This window comes from Oreochromis niloticus, unplaced genomic scaffold, assembly GCF_001858045.2.
Source record: "Oreochromis niloticus isolate F11D_XX unplaced genomic scaffold, O_niloticus_UMD_NMBU tig00001974_pilon, whole genome shotgun sequence".
NCBI lineage: Eukaryota > Metazoa > Chordata > Actinopteri > Cichliformes > Cichlidae > Oreochromis > Oreochromis niloticus.
The window spans coordinates 177,727-201,684 of NW_020327524.1; the positions used below are offsets into that span (position 1 = coordinate 177,727).

Consider the following 23,958-nt stretch of genomic DNA (forward strand, 5'->3'; position numbering starts at 1 on the left):
GTTCAGCTTAGTTTAACTTACTAAAATACCTCATTCAGGTTAAGTAATAGTTTGAAAACATTTTGAGGAAATCTTGTTTCATGTCAGGACTGACTTTTTCAGTACCAGATTATTTTTTGGGGTACAGATAACCTATTTAAATCTTTGGACCAATTCGGTTTCCCCTCTGTTTTCTGGCTTGTTCAAGTTTTAGTGCACTGAAAGTCAAGCAATGGCAGGACTGTAAACATCAGAACCTCCTGTTTGTTATATAGTTAGTCAGAGGTATATAGAGTGAAGAAGCTGCTCAGTATAGTGGTGGGAATGATGTTTGCTGAGTAAACATACTTGATGATTTACTTCAATATGAAATATGATGCAATGTAGCTCCACCTTCAGAGGCGCATTATAAAGGAGCTTGTTCCCCAGGTGAATCCTATCGTCTGTAGTGTTAGTCCTCCTGACCAACATGGTGGCCAAAGGGCTTGAATTGATATTATGGCTCATCTATCTGACGCTGATAGTCGACTCACTTACTCAGAATGGTAAATGATGTGCTGGAAACTCTTTATAATTTCACACTCAATGGAAGTGCTATAAGATATTGGGAAGAGGTCATAGAGTCATATTTACTTTAATCATTCATGTGAATCCTAATTCATCATGTGAATTTAGATGCATTATATCATGCTTGGGTTGGTTTATATAGAATTTATTTCATAGCTTCAACATTTCAGCTAATTAAGGCGTAGTTTGCTGCAGATAATCTTGGTTAAATCTAATGAAGCCATTTCTGGTGATAAAGAGTATATACGGATTTGGAATATCTACAGCAGTTAAGGTTTGAGCATGTTATTGAGTTTAATATCAGTGAACTGTCAGTTGATACTATTATCCTGTGAAATGTCTAATTTCCTACATCTAAATTAGTGAACACCATTTTTTTTTTCTATTTACGACAGTGATCACTGGTCCTTCTAAAAACACACTGACCATAACTTCAGGTAAATTTGCAAATGTCCAATATGGCTGCTTTTTCTTCAGATCTTCATGTCAATTTGAAAAGATTTCTCAAAAATAATTTGTAATTTATTGATTTATTAATTTTATAGTTGATGCATCCCACATTGGCCGAGTGTGCACAACTTGGGGATACTATCACTTCAAGACTTTTGATGGAGATCTCTTCCAATTGAATTCGAGTTGTAACCATGTCCTTGCAATGCAATGCAAGGGCAGCTATGAAAACTTTAATATCCAGATGCGGCGGCGCTTAGTTAACAACATCCCCACAATCGGCAAAATCATCATGATGCTGCAAGGTTCTGAGGTGGAGCTCTCTAACAACTCTGTCGTTGTCAATGGCAAGATGTAAGTTCAGGAAAGACCTATCAACTATACCGACTTTTTCCAAGAATATTTCAGTAACTTTAACTACTATATATTCAGTGGGGTCCAGGAGTCAAAGTCCAATAATCAACGTAGTTCCAGTTGTATCTGTTTACATTTTCAGCATTGTACCATATCTTAATATGAGATTTATTCTGCTTTAATGACAGCAGCACTCAACCTAAATGTAAGCACCTGCTGCAACCTGAAAACCCACAATATCCCTCCATAGGACACTATCTTGTGCTTTCATATGCTCCAAATAGCCCTAGTAATATTCTGTGGCACTGGGGTTAAGGGTCTGTCTGGTCTGTTATTGACTGATTTGTATAAGTAAAGAGCAGTAGTACACGGGTAATGAAAATTTGTTTTAATTTTTACATTCATTTTAAAAATATCACTCTTTGTTTGCACCAGGGAATCTCTGCCGTTCAGTAAATCAGGAGTGACTGTCAAAGGGACCGCATCTAGTATCTCTGTTGAAGCTAATCTGGGAATAAAGGCAATCTGGAACCTGGACGACTCCCTTGATGTATGAAGCCTACCCTTACATATACAAAGTTGGCTGATTGGCTGACCTGACTTTTTTGGTCAGCTACATTTTATTTGGAGATAAATTATCTGGATTTGAGGAGCAGGCACCCGCCTCCAAACACACCCCTTCCGGTTCTTATCTATATATGACCCCTTAGTTCTACAAGCTGTTTGTTTTCATTTTCATGCCCTACCCTCCCTACCCCTTTTCAATTCTTTTACGTCTTCACTTCTCATTAATATATGGGGATCTGCCAGGCCTGGGAGCTGTAGCCAGTCCCCTCCGAGGCCTTCCCCAAATCGCAGCTCAATTCATGTTTAAGCCATTCGCCTTTATCTACTAAAAAAAGCTGCCAAACCTCAAATTAGGACCTGTGGCTCAGAAGGTAGTGCAGATTGCCTACCTGCACTACCTCGTGGAAGGTTATTGACTTGAGCCATGGCTCCTCCAGTCTGCATGCCAAAGTGTCCTTGGGCAAGATACTCTGAACCTTGAGTTGCTACCAATAGAACACTACTCAAACCAAAACACTTTTAAGAATTTACTTGCAGTACTCCCTTGCATGATTTATACTAGCTTTCTAAATCTTTTGAGGTCACAAATCATTGTTTAGATCCTGCCATTCAGATGATCTCAAAGTGCAGACAAATTGTCATGTGAATGTCCTATTTTAACCTCTTAAGAGAGTACAAGGAAAGAATAACCATTGGATTATTGGATTTTTAATTAATATTGTCCTGTCTTGTGAATTTGCCAGTTACCTGTTGTATATTTGATTATCTTCACAGATTGAAATAGATGAGAAATATCGGACCCAGACATGTGGACTGTGTGGAAACTTTGATGGCATATCCAATGAATTCCTGAATGATGGTAAAATAATTTTAATATTTCAGGAACTAGTCTGATGTAGTCTGTAGTTATTATAACACGAACTGCAAATCAGGTATATGTACCCTGTAATTACGTACAATTTGCAGGCAACAAGTCAGGTTGTTGTAGGAAACAATGACACAATTACACCGCAAGTACCCTGTACTTTCCAGGGCTCGGGGCTTATTATGGAGTGAATAAAGTGTAAGTACCCTGTAATTACGTGCAATTTATCAAGTCAGGTTTTTGCAGAAAACAATGAAACAATTACACTGTAAGACCAGCGACTAAGGTGCAAGTACCCTGTAATTACGTGCAACTTGGTGCACATTGGTACAGTACAATGCAAATTGTATTGTAAGTAATTTTAAGTATCCTAGTAAGTAAATCCCAAGTACTGCAGTATTTATATCCCTGCAAAAGTGTAAGAAATGGAGAAAAGCGTTTATCAATGTATAATTTTAAGTACTACAGTACATATGCACTACTTCATGAGTAAGTACTTCCTGAATAAGTACTTATTCAGTAAATATATTTTATAAAGTTTAGCTCCTACTTCACGGTGCTTCACGATGAATTACTTCATGTAAAACAACATAAACAAGCTGAGAAAGGTGTTGTTTGAATAAAATATTCTTATAAATACAAAATCTGTTAATACATGTAAATTTTAATTTTTGTATTATTTTTATTGTATTTAGGTGACTAAAGAAAGACTAATAAAGTAAGTATTGAGTATTGATGAACACATTTCCTAGGGTGTTTTAGATTTTCCTGACTGTTTACCAGCAAATTACAGGGTACTCACACCTTAGTCACAGGTCTTACAATCTAATTGTTTCATTGTTTCGTGCAAAAAGCCCGACTTGTTGCCTGCAAATTGCACGTAATTACAGGGTACTTATGTCTTATTCGTAGGCCCTGTTCTAAAGTGTTACCGTTGATCCACAATGCGCATGTGCAAAACACAAGGGGAAAAAAATGCTACCCGACTCTCAAGTTGTGGAGCTCAAGTATTATTAACAGCAGATGGACATCGTAAAAAAAAAAGAGACGTTACACTTTGTGAGCATTAAATAAGCTGAGCTTTCAGCGACAATAGCAAAATGCAGCCACAAAATGGCAGTGTTGTAAAGGATGAGAAGAGATCTATGATTCTACTGTCTGAGATGAGAGGAGAGAGATTGCCTTTCTTTGGTCCCTTTTAATTATGTCTAGATTTGACAAGTGAGTCACTGTTCACCTTGCTTGTCCTGAGAGAACACCACTGCTAATATTTCTGTTAATGTTAGCAACACAACAACTTTATGAAAAGTTCACAGTCTTTCAGAAGTAAAGACAGGGAGGAGCTCCACTCTGTGAAAGACTACAAAGGCAAATAGTTCAACAATTCTCTGTGCACAAATGACAGTCCCAAGAACAATATTGAATAGTTGCGATCTTCAGCCCCTTTTCAAAAGCATGCACACTGAAAATAGGCATAATTGTGTAGTAGAAATGATTGCATGGGTTTTCAAAACCATTTGTCATTGACCACCATTAGTTGCTGCATCCATAAATGCAATTTTAAAGGATTCCAAGAAAAAAAGATCCTGAAATGCTTGGGTTTGGTTTATTAGATTTGGAACAATATATGCTGCCATCCAATTAGCATAATTTTCCACATTTTAAAATAGCATGTTTCTGCAGTGAAAGTCTAGATGCAGATCTGTGACTGTTTTGGTTCATTATGAAATAGAATATGTAATAAAGTAGGGCCCCAATAATCTTAATGATCATTTTATTGTCACTGTGCTGTACTACAGGAACTCCACTGGCTGTGGTGGACTATGCTGAGACCTGGAAGATAAATGGCCCCACAGAGTACTGTGAGGAGACTGATGTTAACCCTGTCCAGAGCTGTGGTGATAAGGTGAGTCTTCACTATTTCTCATTTTTAAAAACAGTTCAGTTAAATTAGGTTTTATTTATACAACAACAACAGTCACTTCAAGGAGCTTTATATTGTCAGTTAAAGAAACTACAATCATATGGAGAAACTCCAACAATCAGATGACCCCCTATGAGCAAGCACTTGGTGACAGTGAGAAGAAAAAAACTCCCTTTTAACAGGAAGAAACCATTAGTAGGGAGGGTCAGTCGTCCACCCTGACTGCTTGGGGGTAAGGGGCAGAAGACAACATAAAGACACACTGTGTAAGAGAGCCAGAGATTAATAATAACTAATGATTAAATGAAAATTGGTGTGTAAAAACACGAGGTGAGTGAAGAAACACAGTGCATCATTGGAAGCCCTCAGCAGCCCAGGCTTATTGCAGGATAACAAAGGGAAGATTCCATTTTAAATTTGATTCTGGATTTAACAGGGAGCCAATGAAGAGAAGCCGGGATTGGAGAAATATGTTCTCTGATTCTTTACCCTGTCAGTACTCTTGCTGCACCGTGGGTGAACTAGTTTGTATCTGAATGTAGAAGCAGGAAATTAGAGGTCATCAAGTTCTTTATGTCTTAAAGACATTCTTGTAGTTTAACTAATGCTATCTTCACTAAGACTGTTACTGTGGTGATAAATATATATACTATGTATACAGTCTACAGAAAACAACAAATAAGCAACAAGATTAAAGTAAAAGTACAACGGCTGCCTGGTAAGGCCCTTATACTATGAAACAGTGCAAAATGTTATATACACAAATGTGATTAAAAAACAACGAGAAGTAAAAATGAATTTAAATAAAAACAAAACAGTAACAGTAAAACTGACACAGTGTAAGAGACTAGTGAAAATCAATGCAAATCAATAATATAAATGCATAATAACACAGTATAAATCTAAGAAAAATAGCTGCATAAAAAACATTTGATAGGTTTGTAGCTTGAACCTATTCGCTGGAACGTTGAAGGCAATGTAATTACACAGCAAGCAAGACACGAGTAGGCAAGTTCTTTATGTTTCACGTGCACGGGAGAGAACTGGACAGGCGCCGTTCCTTCGCTTGACCCCAGTTGCTCTCGTCCGCTCTCCCGTAACACTGCTCTTTTATTGTGGTTACATGAATATGCATAGGTTCATTAACATATGACCTCTTTACATAGGTATACATGTGAACAAAGAATGCCTTGTGTGTGTGTGTGTGTGTGTATATGTGTGTGTGTGGGGTCAAACTGTGACCCCAGGAAGACTCCCCAGAGCCATCCATCTAAACAAAAGGCTCTTAGACTCAAACAGATATACGTGTGTTTGCTATACCATATATCAGCAGGAGAAAATACGACCTCTCCTAGGAGGTGTGTGATCTATGCCAGAACACTCTGAAGAAGAGTGAACGCACTCCCCTCTTCATGCTACACAGAGTTGTTACAGACCTCCTGGGATGAGACATTCTTTCAATCTACAAATGATTATATACTTCTAAGCATATATGAGTAAATATTTCTAAGCATAAATGACAAATAAATGACAATCAACAATACAAAAACCTAACAACATTTGTGTGTTATCATATGCCTGACAGATGTTGTCACCTGTCGCAGAATGATAAGTTATTATACAGGTTTATAGAGGATTGTAAGAATGATTTGGTGGGTTGAATTAGTCTGAGGGAGAAGGTCTGCTGTGTTAGGGTTAGGTAAACACACTCTTACCACTACACTCCAGAGTTCTGAGGCAGCTGCAGTGCAATATTTTGACACAGGGCTTAGCCCTCCCACCATGTTCAGTGCCTTGAAGAAGTATTCAAACCCTTTAAACTTTTGAACATTTTGTCACCTTACAACTACAAACTGAAATGTTTTTATTGAGATTTTCTGTGATAGACCAACACAAAGTAGCACATAATTGTGAAGTGGTACGAAAATGATGCATGGTTTTCAAAATTTTAAGCAAATAAAAATGTGAAAAGTGTGGCGTGTTTGTGGTTGTAAGGTGACAAAGTTTGTAAAAATTCAAGGGGCATGAATACTTTTTCAAGGCACGGTAATTGTAAACTCAAACAGGTGTTACCTTGCTACGTAGGGTTCAAACTGTAGGCTTCTAAAAATGATTGGCAGTATGTATTTTTTTAACTGACTGACTTCTTTTTCAGCAATTCTGTGACCAGACCTTCTCCAGTGATCCCTTTGTTGATTGCCAAAACATTCTTGATGTGGAATCCTTTAGTAAAGCCTGTATGGTGGACACGTGCAACTCTATAGACAACACTACTTTGGTCCTCTGTAAAACACTTTCAGAGTTCTCCAGACAGTGTGTCCATGCAGGTGGCAAACCCCAAGAATGGAGGAATGATACATTTTGCTGTAAGGGTGCAACATTCACACTTCTGGGTCTCCATCATAGGCATTGTTGTTTTCCTTATACTTTGCAGAATTCTTTAACTGACATTGAAAAACTTTTATCCACAGACAAGGAATGTCCATACAACATGGTGTTCTTGGAATGTGGCAGTTCATGTCCTGACAGCTGTTCCACCCCTCATGCCAGCCAGACATGTGACAGCCACTGTCATGATGGCTGCAGCTGCCCTGCTGGTATATCCACACTCATTTTGCACTCCATCTCTTGCTTTCTGTCTCTCAGAGAGAAAACAATTGCAATATATTCTGGGCAATCGCCACCAGGTTGTTCACACAAAACCAAAACTGCATAACTCAGATCTCAGACGCCGGAACTCGGGAGCCACGTCATTTTCTCAAAGCCCTTTTTTGGTGAACGCCTACATATTAAACAAGTTAAGAATTATAAGGTGTTTCAACCTCACATTCATGTGTGTGGAACTCAGTAAGGCACTCTCAGCCACTGAGCCATGACACTGTGACACATGCAGTTTTTGAATCAGAGGGACCTGCTTTACATTTGAAATGATGGCAGTTTGTGCTGTAGAAGTTAATAAATAGGGGATCCAATCAAGTATAACTATGTCTGAAGAGAAAACATCAGACTCAGAATATTGAGCATAATAATGTCATCTAAAAAATGTAGTTTTGTCTCATCTAACTAAAGGATGCATAATGTTTGCCACCTTGTCCTTAGCAGACATCACTCTGGCTGAAAATTTCTGTTTGTAGAAGTAGAGTTTTTCTTGTCTCTAACCTCATATTCCATTCTTGTGCAGGGTACGAGGGATATCTTATTTATTTATCTTATTTTAAACTACGATTCTTGACTTGTGTATTGGCAGTTTTCTGGGGTCTATAGACACATCTTTGAAATCTTTCACTTCCTACCTCTGCCAGCATTGTTCTGTTTTCTGTGGCTCTCTTTGAATTTCTTGATGATACTTCTCATTCCAGTTCTTGACACTTGGAACTGCTGTGAAAACTTCCCTCCATCCAATGCTTTGTCAGCATCAACAAGTCCAGACGATCTCTTTTGTTTTTGACAGGATGCTTGTTCTGCTGCTGAAGCTTTTATAATGTGTGTAAATGGAAAATGACCCTGTATTTTTTCTTGATTTTACAAACTTTGAGCATTGCAAAGTTAAAACACGTTATTGCATAGCAGTGGTTTGTGCTATGGCTCAACAAAAAGGTTCATTTTAGGGGTGCTAATAATATTGCCCCTGATAATTAAAAAAAAAAATGCTGTTATTGTGTGTGAACAGAAATAATTTATGCTTTCTAAAGAAAACTAGTATTTTTAGCAAAGCCATGTTCAAACTCAATTGCTCTGTTAAAAAAACACTCAGGAAAATTTTGACACAAACATAGCTGATAATTTTGTCCTCATCTGTATCCCCGTATATTCGATTATCAAGCATACATGATCACTAGTCCCACTACGTATTGCATTAGTGATCTTTCAGTCCCAATCCCTTTATTTTCTCTCTTCTTGTTTTACACACACACACACACACACACATATATATAAATATATATATGTATATATATCATCATTTTTTTGCCTCTCCTCCTCAGGAATGGTCTTTGATGACATTGGCAACAGTGGGTGTATTGCAGTCTCTCAGTGTCCATGTCTGCACAACAACAAAATCTACAAGACAGGAGAGTCCTACTCCCACCACTGTAGATCCTGGTAACATGAATTTGTGCCACTTGTTGCAGTGTTAAAAAAATGAAAATAAAATACTTTTATTGTGTATGTGATACTAGAAATGGTAAAGACATGAATCTAAGAGTACTTTTGATAGGTTGATTAAGTGTTAAATCCATTTGTAAAATACATGATTATTGTGTATGTTGTAGGAACTACAATCAAAAATGTATTAGCAGTCTCCTCACATTTAGAGTTTGTACATTTATGTGACAATTTTACCTTTTTTAAAAGTTAGTGAGTTTATTTTAAGACAAAGTAGAAAAATGTAATGTAGTGTGTTACTAAAGCAGTTATATGATTTTGACCATATGAATAATTATTTAAAGTAAATGAAATATGTGTCTGTATGTGTGTGTGTGTCTTGACAGTGTATGTGAAAGTGGTCGGTGGAGTTGTACAGAGATGAACTGTCCAGGAATCTGTTCTGTCAAAGGAGGAGCTCATATTAACACCTTTGATGGAAAAGCCTACACATTTCATGGCGATTGTTCCTATGTTCTAGCTAAGGTGATACACACTGCTAGTCTATCTCCCCATACACATAACAGCAGCATGGACTCTTAAACCAGATCCACCAATGTTCAGAAAACAATATGCTAATATAATAATATGAAGTACATAAATTTGCAGTGTAATGTATTTATTGAAAAGTTCCTAAATTTGTTTTTTGGTGACTGATTAATGTTTTGTTTTGATGTGTGCTGCAGGACAATAATGGTTTGTCCTACACTGTGCTGGTGGATCTGGTCAAGTGTGGACTAAGGGACACAAAGACTTGCCTCAGAACTGTAACTTTGGCCTTACGCAGCAATTATGTGGTAAGCTACAGGCATAAAAACATGCATGCACACCATTTTCTTTTTCCCTCACATCACTCAGCACAGCACCAGTACACTGCACACTCACACAAAAACACACTACACATAATGCATACCCGAGCCCCTCACTATAACCATCACAACCAGATTCCTAATCCTAATCTAGGGGCAGACAAGCCAAAGTAACGTCTGCTAAACTGGCAGTAATTCAGGCCAGAAATTTAATTCCATTCCAGGCCACTCTGTTCACAGAAACCAAAAGACTGATTAGAATTACACATAGTTGTACACATATATACATGGTATACTCTATGACTATACTAATTGAATATTATTTGCGTTCTGTACAGGGATGCTGTAGAAAAATAACAATAGCAGTTTTTATGTTGTTATAAATGTCGGTATCCAAAAATTTAGTATTTAAGTTTTAAATATCACACTTAGAACATACAGTATCTCACAAAAGTGAGTACACCCCTCACATTTTTGTAAATATTTTGTTATATCTTTTCATGGGACGACACTGAAGATATGATGCTTTGATAAAAAGCAGTCAGTGTACAGTTTGTATAACAGTGTAAATTTCCCATGCCCTCTTAATAACTCAACACACAGCTATTATTGCCTAAACCGCTGGCAACAAAAGTGAGTACACCCCTATTTGAAAATGTCCAAATTGTGCCCAATTAGCCATTTTCCCTTCCTGGTGTCATGTGACTCATTAGTCTTACAAGGTGTCAGGTGCAAATGGAGAACCGGTATGTTTAATTAGGTGTTATTTCTCTCACACTCTTACACTGGTCACTGGAAGTTTAAATGGCACATCATGGCAAGGAATTCTCTGAGGATCTGAAAAAAAAGAATTGTTACTCTACATAAAGATGGCCTAGGGCAGGGGTGTCGAACTCCAGGCCTCGAGGGCCGGTGTCCTGCAGGTTTTAGATATTACCCTGGGTGAACACACCTGAATCAAATGATTAGTTCATAACCAGGCCTCTGGAGAACTTCAAGACATGTTGAGGAGGTAATTTAGCCATTTAAATCAGCTGTGTTGGATCAAGGACACATCAACAACCTACAGGACACCGGCCCTCGAGGCCTGGAGTTTGACATGCCTGGCCTACGGTATAAGAATATTCCCAACACCCTGAAACTGAGCTGCAGCATGGTGGTCAAGACCATACAGCAGTTTAACAGGACAGGTTTCCCTCAGAACAGGCCTCGCCATGGTCGACCAAAGACGTTGAGTGCACATGTTCAGCATCATATCCAGAGGTAGTCTTTTAAAATTGTTGTATGAGTGCTGCCAGCATTGCTGCAGAGGTTGGAGGCGTGGAGGGTCAGAGTATCTGTGCTCAGACTATATGCCACACTCTGCATCACATGGCTGTCGTCACAGAAGGAAGCATCTTCTATAGATAATGCACAAGAAAGCCCGCAAACAGTTTGCTGAAGACAAGTAAACTAAGGACATGGATTACCTGTGGTCTGATGAGACCAAGGTAAACTTATTTGGTTCAGATGGCATCAAGGGTGAGTGGCGGCAACCAGGTGAGGAGTACAAAGAGCAGTGTGTCTTGCCTGCAGTCAAGCATGGTGGTGGGATGTCATTGTTTGGGGCTACATGAGTGCTGCTAGCACTGTGGTGCTACAGTTAATTGAGGTAACCATGAGCGCCAACATATACTGTGACATACTGAAGCAGAGCATGATCCCCTCCCTTCAGAAACTGGGCCACGGGGTAATATTCCAACATGATAACAACCCCAAACACACCTCCATAAAGACCAGTGCCTTGCTAAACAAACCGAGGATACATGACTGGTCAAGCCTGTCTCCAGACTTAAACCCTATTGAGGATCTATGGGGCATCCTCAAATGGAAGATGGAGGAGCGCACGGTCTCTAACATCCAGCAGCTCCATGATGTCATCATGGAGGAGTGGAAGAGGATTGCGGTGGCACCCTGTGAATCTCGAGTGAACTCCATGCCCAAGAGAGTTAAGACAGTGTTGGAAAATAACGGTGGCCACACAAAATATTGACAGTTTGGGCACAGTTTGGACATTTTCACTTAGGGGTGTACTCACTTTTGTTGCCAGCAGTTTAGACATAAATGGCTGTATGTTGTTATTTTTACACTGTTATACAAGCTGTACATTGACTACTTTACATTGTATCAAAGTGTGATATCTTCAGTGTTGTCCCATTAAAAGATAGAATAAAATATTTACAAAAATATGAGGGGTGCACTCGCTTTTGTAAGATACTGTATGTTGTGGTAAGCCTGAGACAGTTTACTCTAATTCTCTGGGACGGAAGTTACAAATGGAAAAAGCTTTGGACAAGCCTGTCTAAACATTGTCATGCTGTGACAAATACTCACTAGAAAAGAACCAGGTATACCAGAGAAAAGCATCAGAACCCCAAAACAGTTAGCCTTTTAAACAGAAAATAAGATACAGAGTGAACTCAAACTTCCAAATGACATTAAATATAACATTTTAAAAAGTATCAGAAACTTTGAGACATGTGAATTCACTAAAATTATATACAGATGGAGATATTGCAACTTTTTGATAACTTGAGACTTTGTGGAAAAAACACTGGGCAAAGTCTTTGACTACTTCTCCTTCTTTATCAGCACTTATGTGCTGATATTGTCTGAGTGGCGGCGCCTAATCACTCAGGAGAATATTGCAGTGTGCTCTTGCACCTTAATGGCGGGTATAAATAGTTGCAGTGAAATGACAGGTATATTGGAGACATTACCTACATCCAACTCTGACCTAAACCTTGTCTTGCCTTTAACCAGTTCTTTTGGATATTTGTCCAAAATGAAGGACTAGTTGAAATATCATAATTCTTAGTGTCTGAAAAACATCCAGATCTCGTGATATCAAAATTTTGTGCTTTTTCTCACCAATAAGAACTTGGAAATCCTGGTGCATTCTAAAATGTGTCTTTCTGCAAAATGACAGGTTGTTAAAGTTCAGGCATCTGGGCAGGTCTATGTGAACCAGATTCATTCTCAGCTTCCACTGTTTACAGGTAAGTTATCTCAAATTTCACTGTCCACATATAGTAAACACATCTTCTTAATATAATGATCATAGTGTATGTATGCATCTTTTCTCAGTAATAAATGTTTAAAAAAACATCCATTCATCCATTTTCTTCTGCCTTTTGCCTTCTTCTGACCGCGGGTTGAGGGTGTTAGAATTGAATCAGAATAGAATAATCCTTTAATTGTCCCACAAGGGGAAATTTGGTTGTAACAGCAGCCAAAAAGACACATATACAAGCAATAAGTACACAGGACACAGAACAGAAACAACATACACAATTTTTCTTACATATTTACATTAAGGACAATGGTTACTATATACAGAGAGTACTGCACAGTTATTAAATTAAATAAAAATAACTACAGATAATAGGCAAACCAGGTTGTAGTGCGAATCGGTTAATTAACTTATGGCAGTTACAGCGCTGATGGAAACATCTATGTTTGTTGGGAGCAGTTCTGATTGTACAGTCTGAGAGCTGCAGGGAGGAAGGACCTGCGGAAACGCTCCTTCATGCATCTAGGATGCAGCAGTCTGTCACTGAAGGAGCTCTGCAGTTCAGCAACATTTCCATGCATGGGGTGGGAGACTCTGTCCATCAGAGATGTTATTTTGGTCAGAGTCCTTCTGTCTCCCATCACCTGCACTGGGTCCAGGGTGCATCCCAGAACAGAGCTGGCCTTCCTGATGAGTTTATCCAACCTTTTCCTCTCAGCTGCCGATAAACTGCTGCTCCAACATACCACACTGTAAAAAAGGTCTTTAAAAGCGCTCCCTGTACTCCAAATGACCTCAGCCACCTCAGCAGGTAGAGTCTGCTCTGACCCTTCCTGTAAAGAGCATCAGTGTTGTGGCTCCAGTCCAGTTTATTATTCAGGTGAACACCCAGGTACCTATAAGAGTCCACTATCTCAATGTCCACTCCCTGGATGTTCACTGGTGTCAGTGTAGTGGGTCTGCGTCTCCGGAAGTCCACCACCAACTGGTTTTCCCGGCGTTGATCAGCAGGTGGTTCTGCTGACACCAGTCCACAAAGTCCAGAGTCCACTGTCTGTACTCTGAGTCATTCTCACCTGTGATGAGGCCGACTATGGCAGAGTCGTCAGAGAACTTCTGTAAGTGGCAGCGTGGGGAGTTGATGGAGAAGTCTGCCATGTAGAGGGTGAAGAGGAACGGTGCCAGCACAGTTCCCTGTGGGGCCCCCGTACTGCAGACGAGCATATCAGAGACACCCTGTGACCTCACATACTGTGGACATTCTGTGAGGTAGTCCAGTATCCACTGGGACATGTGGTGGTCCACTCCCGATAGCTCCAGCTTGTCTCTCAGAAGTCGTGGCTGGATGGCGTTGAAAGCACTGGAGAAAGTCAGAGCTCGGTGCAGGAGGTAGATGATGGCGTCCTCCACCCCAATGCCAGGCTGGTAAGCACACTGCAGCGGATCCAATGAAGACCTCACCAGGGGGCACAGATGGTTTAGAACCAACCTCTCGAGAGTCTTCATCAGATGCGATGTCAGGGCTACCGGCCTGTAGCTGCTGAGGTCCTTGGGATGGGAGGTCTTTGGTACCGGTACCACACAGGAGGTCTTCCACAGCTGTGGTACTTTCCCCAGTGACAGGCTCAGGTTGAACAGATAACCTAGGATGCCACAGAGTTCATCTGCGCAGCATCTCAGGAGCCTGGAGCTGACGCCATCTGGACCTGCAGCCTTCTGCACCTTGATCTTGCGAAGCTCATTCCTCACTTGAAGTGCTGAGATAGAAAGAGTGGATTTTGGGGGAAGGGAGTGTATGTTGGAGTCCACAGAAGCCGGGGGTGGGTGTAATGACTGGGAGCTGGGAAGTGTGAAGCTGAGAGGTGTGAAGTCCTGAGATGAAGGACAGGCAGTCCCTGAAGATGAAGGAGATTGCAGCAGGGGGGGCGATGCTGTGGGAGGGGTGGTGGGAGGGGTGGGTGTTTGATCAAACCTATTAAAATATTTATTTAGGTCATTCACCCACCCCAAGTCTCCTGCAGCCTGAGGGGTTGGTTTTTGTCCTGAGATTGTCTTCAGGCTGTTCCAAACCCCTAAGCAGCCTAAGCAGAGAAACCTAGGCCTCCCTCTCCCTAGCCCCCTTCTCCAACCTATCTAAAGGAACACCAAGGTGTTCCTGGGCCAGCAGACAGATATAATCTCTCCAGCGTGTCGTGTGCGTACCGCATCGGCCTCCTACCAGTAGGGAGCCCAGCCACCCTTTGGAGATGGCTAATTTTATCTGCAGTCGCATTCTTTTGTTCACTGCCCAAAGCTGGTGACCACGGGTGAGGGTAGGGACATAGATCAAATAGTAAATTGGCAGCTTCGCTTTCACACTAAGCTCTTGCTTCACCAGGAAAGACAAGTGCACTGCAGCGGCAGCCCTGTTGATCTTCCGCTTCCCTTTGCTGCCTCCAAAGTCCCCACAGGCTAACCTGTGGACACCTTCAGCTTGAAAGCTCCCTTTGCTCAGGTGTATACAATCTGGTTAAAGGATAACCACCATGACAGGCACCACCTCGCAGTCGCAACTTTTTGCAGCAGCCTCAACAATGGAGGTGCTGAACATTGTTCATTCAGACTCAATGTTCTCAGCCTACCTTGGAAAGCTGTCAAAGTTCTGCCAGAGGTGGGAGTTGAATGCCTCGCGGACAGGGCCTTCTGTCAGGCATTCCCAACGCACCCTCACTATAGGTTTTTAAAAAGATTTATTATAAATCCAAGTACTTAGATAATCATTTAATGATCCCTCTTCTAATGCATTCTTTGTTTGCTTTTGTTTTATATGACATTCAATTTGCTTACTTGACAATTTATCACAGCTAAATTGAACATGATTGAACGTGACTTTCAATTTACATAAGCTAAGGGCCACCAAAATTTGTATTTGCAAAAGAATTTTGTTCAACTCCACAAAATATGTAATAAAGAATTGGAACAAAAGCACCACACGCACTAGTTTTATTTATTTATTTTTTTAAGGTGGAAATGCTATTTGTTTCATTTAAGTTTGTATATTTGTGTTTGAATTAGGGCTGTCAATGTTAACGGTTAACACGGATTAATCTGTCATCACGATTAACGAGATTAAAATTTTTAACCCAATTAACCCATGTGGAGCGCAGAATGACTAAAAAATGTCTCTGTCTCTGGGGCATTTCGGGCAGTTTGTCCAAAGTTTGTCCATTCTGTGCTCCAGATGGGTGAAATGTGTTAAAAATTTTAATCGCGTTAATCGTCATAACGTGTTAACTCATTACTGTTGACAGCCCTAGTTTGAATTAATTACTGCAACATTTTTTTTTTATGTCTTCTGACCTCCACAGCTGATCTGAGAGTCTTTAAGCCATCTTCCTTCTACATCCTTATAAACACCACTGTGGGCATACAACTGATGATTCAGCTGTCTCCCATAATGCAGGTGTTCATTTCAGCTGACAAATCACTCACAGGAACCACCTCTGGTATGTCTCCACATTATTGTTAGTGTCTGGAACGTCTGGAATCTGTGTAACTGTGGAACATCTTATTTGAAAGGTTTGTGTGGAAACTTCAATGACATAATGAGTGACGACTTTAGAGTGACCAATGGGCTGGTGGAAGGCACTGCTGCTGCATATGCCAACGCATGGAAAACCAGAGCCAGCTGCCCAGACATTATATCACATTTTGGAGACCCTTGTAATGACAACATCCTCACAGGTACTGATAAAACTCTTGTATTATCATGTTTATAATGTTTTATCTTATAATAGTTGTTATGTCATGTCATATGAAAAATACCATACTGCCTTGCTGTTTTTCAAGATGTTATTAAAGAACGGATATTCTACAACAATTTAAATTCGGAATGTTTCTGTGTTTCAGAGAACTATGCCAATTACTGGTGCTCCAAATTAACTGATCCCAAGGGAGTGTTTGCTCCCTGCCACGCTGTCGTTAGCCCCAGCACATATAAAGATGTAAGTCTGCACATACAAAGTTTTAATGAGAACTTTGCAACTGAACTCTTGTTAATCATTTCATGAATACTCTTTTGACAGAACTGTATGTATGACACCTGTAACTGTGAAAAAAGTGAGGACTGCATGTGTGCTGCAGTTTCCTCATATGTCTATGCCTGCTCAGCAGCAGGAGTCCACATCACTGGCTGGAGGAAAACCATCTGTGGTAAGTAAAACACCAAGCATCCTTAAAAAGAGAAACACGGGTTCAAACAACAAATTTATCTGAAAATGTTCTCTTTCAACTGCTGCTGTGTCCACAATTTTCAGACCACAGGCATAGTTTTACACTCAAAATGTAGGACCATTTGTCTTCTTCTTCTTGACATGATGTGCCAATGCTCATCAAATATATATACAAATATACACTTTTTGATCGGTGTGGATCCAAGTAGAGGAAGTACCTTCCAACTGAAGCATTGAGACACACATGTTTTCTCAACAACAGGACTGAGCCCTTTTCTTTATTTAGATTGGCCCTACAGCCCAATTTTTAATTCAATTCAGTTTTATATTGACAACGCCAAATCACAACAAGAGTCACCTCAAGGTGCTTTTTATTGTAAGGTAGACTGGATTGGAAATACAAAGCCTACAATAATACAACAGAGTAAAAAATAACAATCATATGACCCACTATGAGCAAACGCTTTGGCGACAGTGGGAGGGAAAAACTCCCTTTTAATAGGAAGAAACCCCCAACAGAACCAGGCTCAGGGAGGTGCAGCCCTCTGCCGTGACTGGTTGAGGTGAGGTGAGGGAGACAGGACAAAAGACATGCTGTGGTAGAGCAGCAGAGATTAATAATAACTAATGATTAAATGCAGAGAGACCCACTGTTATGTAGAAAAAGTCCTTGGTCCTTATGTTTAAAAAAGTAGGAAAGTTGGAAGCAGTTTATTGACAGATTCAAAGGGAAATTTAACAGCAATTTTCCACAGACTGATTCTATACCAGCGATAAATGTATGAGAATAACAGGTTATTCTGATTTGTTGATGACACTTTAGCTCTATTTTTCATTGGTGGATTCGTCTTCAGCAAACATTTGATTCAAATCTGGGCAGCTAATGTCATTTTTTGACTTTCACATAATTTGAATGAGCTCTTCATTGACTGGATCATTCGAAGTTAATTTTTTAAAACTTACTTTAATCAGTCCTTGTCTTTAAATTTTAGTTTAAATATCATTTCAAGAACATCAAATACAGAGCTTTTTAAAAATAAAAACCCTCAAACATGTGAAAATATGCTGTCTTTTCATTTAAGATCCTTGAGTCTAAACATTAAGTCAATCAGTTTTTGGTATTCAACTACAGTTTTTTAAATTCACTTTTTAAACGTAACAATGCAATGTCTCAGTTTTCACATCAATTTCAGATAAACATTCATTATTTGTCGGTTTATTTGGGTATATTCTTTAGCTTTCAGCTCATCTAAAAATGGTCAGCCTGCCAGCTTCAACGATTTCAGCAAAGATTAAGCAGTTACAACAGTTCAACTCAAAAAATTCAGTTCAGCATTCATACTGCAATTGGAGTACACTTGCTTGTAGTATAATATAATAATCTGTGCTAAATCAACAATGTTAGTGCTAAGCTCACAGGAATATTGTACCTCGATGAACATGAAAATTAAATGTGCCAGAATTTCTATAAATTAAGGAGAGAAAACTCTAAATTCTTTGAGTTAATATAAATGTTATTATACATATTTTGAGTTTTTGCGTATTTTTTGTCTTTAATGGTTCATTGAAGTTAATAACCAAAAGAAATTGTATTGTAGTGAACTATATAGAGTTTGGAACAAGCAGAAACACCATCACATTGTCATCATGGGTTATCTGCTGACACCATGTCTGTGTTGTGTTGTTAACCTACTAGACATCTTTCCATGCCATTCCTACTAAATGAACAATTCTTGTCTCCAGTACCACAGCTATGTCATATATTTTGGTATGCTTTTCTATTTTAAATAATGGCAGAAGTAGCAGTACATTTGACTACAACAAATCTTAGTCAATCATTTGTGTTTGATTCATTTTTACTACATTCGAATTGAATTAAATTGAACTGAATTGAACTGTTTCCTCATTGTACAAACATCTCATATCTCTCATAACAGAGACATTCAGTACATCATGTGCAGCAGACACTGTGTATAATTACAACATGACCAGCTGTGGGCGTACCTGCCGTTCCCTTGGCCAGACTGACTACTCTTGTCAGGTCAACTTCACCACAGTGGATGGCTGTGGTTGTTCTGAAGGAACTTACATGAATGAGAAAGGCCAGTGTGTAGCCCGTGAAAGCTGCCCCTGCTATGCTGAAAGCATTATTGTTCCTCATGGACAGACTATCAGTAAAGATGGCAGCACATGGTAAATAAAGATGACTTACTTTTCTTAATCCATGTTCAATCATTCAGGTAAGGAAATTTGAAAGAAGGTTGATTCTGTTCATCTGGACACATCTGGTTTTCAGTGGGAGAAATATTTTGTCTCTCATCCAAGTAACTTCTTCAGTCTCAGCTGACTGCAGGTTTCCCCAACCTTAGCAATGTAACATGTGTGTTAATTTTGGTCATAATGCAAATGTACTGTTTATGTAATTCCAGTCCCCAACTCTCTATGGATAGTACTCATGGGCATTGATCAGTGGTCATGAGATTTTGCATCATAATGATCATGAAATTGACCAACTGACCATTGTTAATCAGCGGTGCTAGAACAGAATCAACTTTACGTTTACCATCACCAACCCAAAATGTTCATTTGCTAAAGCTAATTTGTTGTAAGTAAAAAGTGAAGCTGAGCTAATATTGCAGGTCTTTGTTTAGTTATCCACTGTGACTGCCAAGTGAAACATGACAAACATTTTTTCTAGATGTGTATTCACTTAATATGACACAAACAAAACAGGAGGATTAAACAAATATTGACGATATAATAAGGACACTGGAAGCTGTATACTGTATATACACCAACTACAAAGCATGAACTTAAGTTAAAGGAAAAATGTTGTTCCATTCTATAAATTTTTGTTGTGAATGCACGAGTACAACTAGGATGTTTTTTGCCCATGAACATTTGCTTAAATAACAAAAAGAATAATAAGAAACTACAGGGTTAAAGAATGACTGAGGATATTATATAATGTAAAACTATTTCTCATGTTCCCTCATACTTGTCCTTACAGTTTTTGCAGAGAAGGTGTTCTCAGCTGTTCTGGAGGGACACAACTACTAAGTAGGCTTCTCAATATAGACATACATAATTAACATTATGTACACAGATTGAATGCTATTGTAGTTCATTTGTGAATGATAAAATTAGTAGCCAAACATTTTCAATTCTCTTTCATATTATCATGTTTTCACTCAGTGAATTGTGAATAAATTGGTGGGACATTTCATCATAACATCGTTTATCATGACAGTAAAACTATGAATGTGAACCTGTCATATTTTGTTCCCACATTTACCATTAGGTTCACAACAATGCGAATGCCCCATGGTGTACTTTGACTGCTCCACTGCTCACCCTGGGGCTACTGGCACTGAATGTCAAAAGAGCTGCAGCACCGCTGACATGGCTTGTGTAAGTACAGCACAGTTATGGCAGTTTGGCTGTGTGCTTAAATGTGTAGTGCATGCACAGGTCTTGCTTGACTCACTCTCTCCTTTCATTTTTCACTCCGGTTGGATACAGATCCACACAGGCTGCACATCAGGCTGCATATGCCCAGATGGTTTGTTGTCAGATGGAGCAGGAGGCTGTGTCAATGAGACCAGCTGTCCATGTGTACACAATGGTAAAATCTACCAGCCTGGAGAGACACTGACAGTGGATTGCAATACCTGGTTTGTACATTTCCTTAAAAGGCATACAAAGATGTATATTTAAATATTAAATGGCAGTATATATGTTATAACAAGAATTGATACATATTTCCACTACAACAAAGAATGTGAGTTAAATAGGTTCTCATACTTGCTTCTCATGGTGCTTGTTTGAGACACAGCCACCACAACTGTCGTGACTCACGTGCCAGAGCAGGTTTTCTACCAATCAAAATGTCTGGGGATCAATCCAATCTAAATATCTTTTGGCAAAAGAACCAAAGATACTGAACCCTGAGTTGCCCCCAGTGCATTCAGCTGAGTGTGTGTTAATGCTGGATAAATGAGATTGTATATAAATAAAAAGCACCGCATGAATGTTTGCGTGATAAGGTAATGAAAGACTGGAAAAGTAAGTGCTACTAAAATAACAGCTGGAGAAACATTTTGCAATTAGGTAGTTTAATTGGCAACATGTCAGTAACATGCTTTAAAATGAACAGAGGAAATGTGGAAAACTGTTCTGTTGTCTGATAAATCAAAATTTCAAATTCTTTTGTTTTCCACAAAATAAAATGGCTACTGTCTTCTTCACACTAGAGGCAACTAAGTTATCAGCACTCAGTTCAAATGCCTTCATCTCTGAAAACATCTTTTTCAGGAAGACCTTGCATATTTCAGCAAAACAATGCTAAACCTTACACATCTGTTACAACACTATAGCTTTGTAGTAGAAGACTCTGGCTACAGAACTAGCCTGCCTGCATTCCAGAAATTTTACTTGAAAACATGAAAAATATGACAAAGAAAACCCAAAATTGCTGATTAGCTAGAAGTCTATATCAGAAAAGAATGAGACATTCCTCCCTCAAAAGTCCAGCAGATGGTCTCAGTTCCCAGACATTTGCAAACTGCTTTTAAAAGAAGAGGGGATGATACACAGTAGTAAACAACACTCTGTCCAAGCTTTTGTGAGATGTGTTGCTTCCATCAAATTCAAAATGACCTTTTTGTTTTCATTTAATACATTCAAACATTTCATGTTTTCTATGGTCTACTGTGAAAAAGGTAATACTTTCTGAGATTTGCAAATTATTGTTTTTATTTACATTTTTATTTACATTTTGCAAGGTGTCACAACTTTTTTGGAGTTGGTTTTGCATTATAAAACATGTTTACTAAATAAAAACATGTCACTATATATATTCACTGTTCAGCTATATTTGCTTTTATGTCTCTGCTAATTTTGTCATTGCACTTAAACTTGTTTGGTTTAACAATATGAATAAGAAGTTTTCCCCCATCTTCTAAATTAATACTAATTCAGGATTAATCAGTATTTAAATGGTACAATTTGGCAGTGTTTTAACCAAATACATGAGAAAGACCAGTAGGTAGTTGGCATGTGACTGTGCTTTTAAAAGGTTTCAACGCAACAACTTGTTTTAATTATATTTGTAAAAACATAAAGGTAGGTGGTTAATTAATCATCAGCGTGTCTTTTGTATTCTTGATAACACAGATATTACATATATTTTGAAATTAATTTAAACGGTTTGGTCGATTGTATGTGTTTCTCCCCAGTACGTGCAGTGGAAGGAAGTTCACATGCACCAGCAATGCATGTGATGCTGTTTGTGGAATCTATGGGGACGGTCACTACATCACCTTTGATGATAAGAGGTTCGACTTCAGTGGAGAGTGTGAATACACACTTCTACAAGTAAGGTTGCTAAAAGTTCAAACTGAATACTTCGTAGCCTTGGTAGATTTGGCAACAAACTGTTGTACCATCTGTCTTCTGGAGCTTTTCATTGTAAAGCTCACTGTGGCTACTCTTTCTTGTATATTACTCCCTACAACAATTAACTACCAGAACAGAAAAAGGCAGTTCAACATTTTTATCGCTACATGGATTTGATTTTATGCAACTCTTAAGGATTCTGACTTCAACACTGGTATCCAGTAATTATGTGCACTGTACTTTACTCAGGACTTCTGTGGCACCTGTAACGGCAATGGAAGCTTCAGAATTATTACTGAAAATGTTCCATGTGGAACCACAGGAACCACCTGCTCTAAGACCATCAAGATCTTCTTGGGGGTAAACACAAAATCCTTCAATTGTGCTCATTTTCAAACTAATGACTGAAAAATGTAGAGTGATGTAGAGTTCTTAAAATGTTTTAAGAACTCTTCATTGTCAATTTTAAAATTGCATATTAAATGTGAGAAAAAGAAACTAAAACTTAAATTAGATAAAAGAATCAATTAATGGTTGTATAATTTAACTTAAAAAAAACACTCACTCATGTTTTGCCATGTAATCAGTTTTTCAAGTCAATTCTTTTGTAATCTTTTGAAAAAAAAAAGAATTTCAGCGTTTCAGGTTTGTTGCACATATGTGATTTCCAGGTAGCTTAAATTGTACAGAAATAAAATCCTCGTTTTATTCATTGCTGCTGTAACCCACAGGATAATGAATTCCAGCTTAAAGATGACAACTTACAAGTGGTAAAGGGCAGTATCCAGGTGCTTCGGGTACAAAAAATGGGCATTTACATAGTGGTGACAATCAAGCCTGGGCTTGTTCTTATGTGGGACCAGAAGACCAGTCTTTTCATTGCAATCAGTCCACAGTTCCAGGTAAAAGAAATAAATTCTGCACATCTGGATTGACAGTTACTTCTTTTTACTGTTGAAGAAATTTAGTATTCACTATGAATACCAGTAGAATTACACAATTATTGATACTCTGTATTAATAACTGTGATGTCACTGTAATAAAAAAAGCATTAATAGTGGACATTATTGAAAGAAAATCCCCAACTAGACTTCAGATGTGAAAGAAGAAAAAAAAAAAACGAGGGCTTTAATCTGTACCACTGCTTTCTTTCCTCTTAGGGTCAGGTCTGTGGTCTGTGTGGAAACTATGATGGTAACAGTAAGAATGACTTCACCACACGCTCCCAGGAAATAGTAACAGATGTTCTACGATTTGGTAACAGCTGGAAAGTTTCATCTAGTTGTCCCAGTGCACAGCTAATCAGGGATCCCTGTGCCTATAATCGCTACCGGGAAGCCTGGTCTCAAAAACAGTGCAGTATCATCATGAGTGTCACATTCAAGAGCTGTCATTCAAAGGTCAGTATGTTTGGTTAGCAAATATACTGAAATGGATACACACACACAAAAATGCACAAAAGAATACCCACTTTAATTTCCCCTACGAGCGCTTTATTCTTTTATCTCAATGTTTGGCATTGAAGAACATTTACCTAAAAGACACGATATGTAATATCCATCCCCCATCCATTCTCTTCCACTTATCCATTCAAGATCGTGGGGGGGGGGGGGGGGGGGGGGGGGGGCTGGAGCCTATCC

General features: G+C 38.9%; 1 protein-coding gene across 1 annotated transcript in view; it reads left to right on the forward strand.

The window, feature by feature from the left end:
- Positions 1-434: 434 nt before the first annotated feature.
- Positions 435-23,958, forward strand: part of LOC109194433 (mucin-2-like) — a 35,437-nt gene continuing 11,913 nt past the window's right edge. Inside the window, exons 1-24 of the mRNA XM_019355587.1 lie at positions 435-524; positions 942-983; positions 1,092-1,350; positions 1,786-1,900; positions 2,692-2,776; positions 4,582-4,688; positions 6,862-7,072; positions 7,178-7,303; positions 8,690-8,807; positions 9,197-9,335; positions 9,536-9,646; positions 12,627-12,696; positions 16,058-16,195; positions 16,269-16,433; positions 16,599-16,693; positions 16,775-16,901; positions 18,859-19,114; positions 19,932-19,981; positions 20,223-20,332; positions 20,444-20,595; positions 22,159-22,297; positions 22,568-22,678; positions 23,050-23,220; positions 23,479-23,718. Coding sequence (XP_019211132.1) covers positions 449-524; positions 942-983; positions 1,092-1,350; positions 1,786-1,900; positions 2,692-2,776; positions 4,582-4,688; positions 6,862-7,072; positions 7,178-7,303; positions 8,690-8,807; positions 9,197-9,335; positions 9,536-9,646; positions 12,627-12,696; positions 16,058-16,195; positions 16,269-16,433; positions 16,599-16,693; positions 16,775-16,901; positions 18,859-19,114; positions 19,932-19,981; positions 20,223-20,332; positions 20,444-20,595; positions 22,159-22,297; positions 22,568-22,678; positions 23,050-23,220; positions 23,479-23,718 — 3,213 coding nt within the window. The 5' untranslated portion in view covers positions 435-448. The remainder of the gene's footprint in view (positions 525-941; positions 984-1,091; positions 1,351-1,785; positions 1,901-2,691; positions 2,777-4,581; positions 4,689-6,861; positions 7,073-7,177; positions 7,304-8,689; positions 8,808-9,196; positions 9,336-9,535; positions 9,647-12,626; positions 12,697-16,057; positions 16,196-16,268; positions 16,434-16,598; positions 16,694-16,774; positions 16,902-18,858; positions 19,115-19,931; positions 19,982-20,222; positions 20,333-20,443; positions 20,596-22,158; positions 22,298-22,567; positions 22,679-23,049; positions 23,221-23,478; positions 23,719-23,958) is intronic.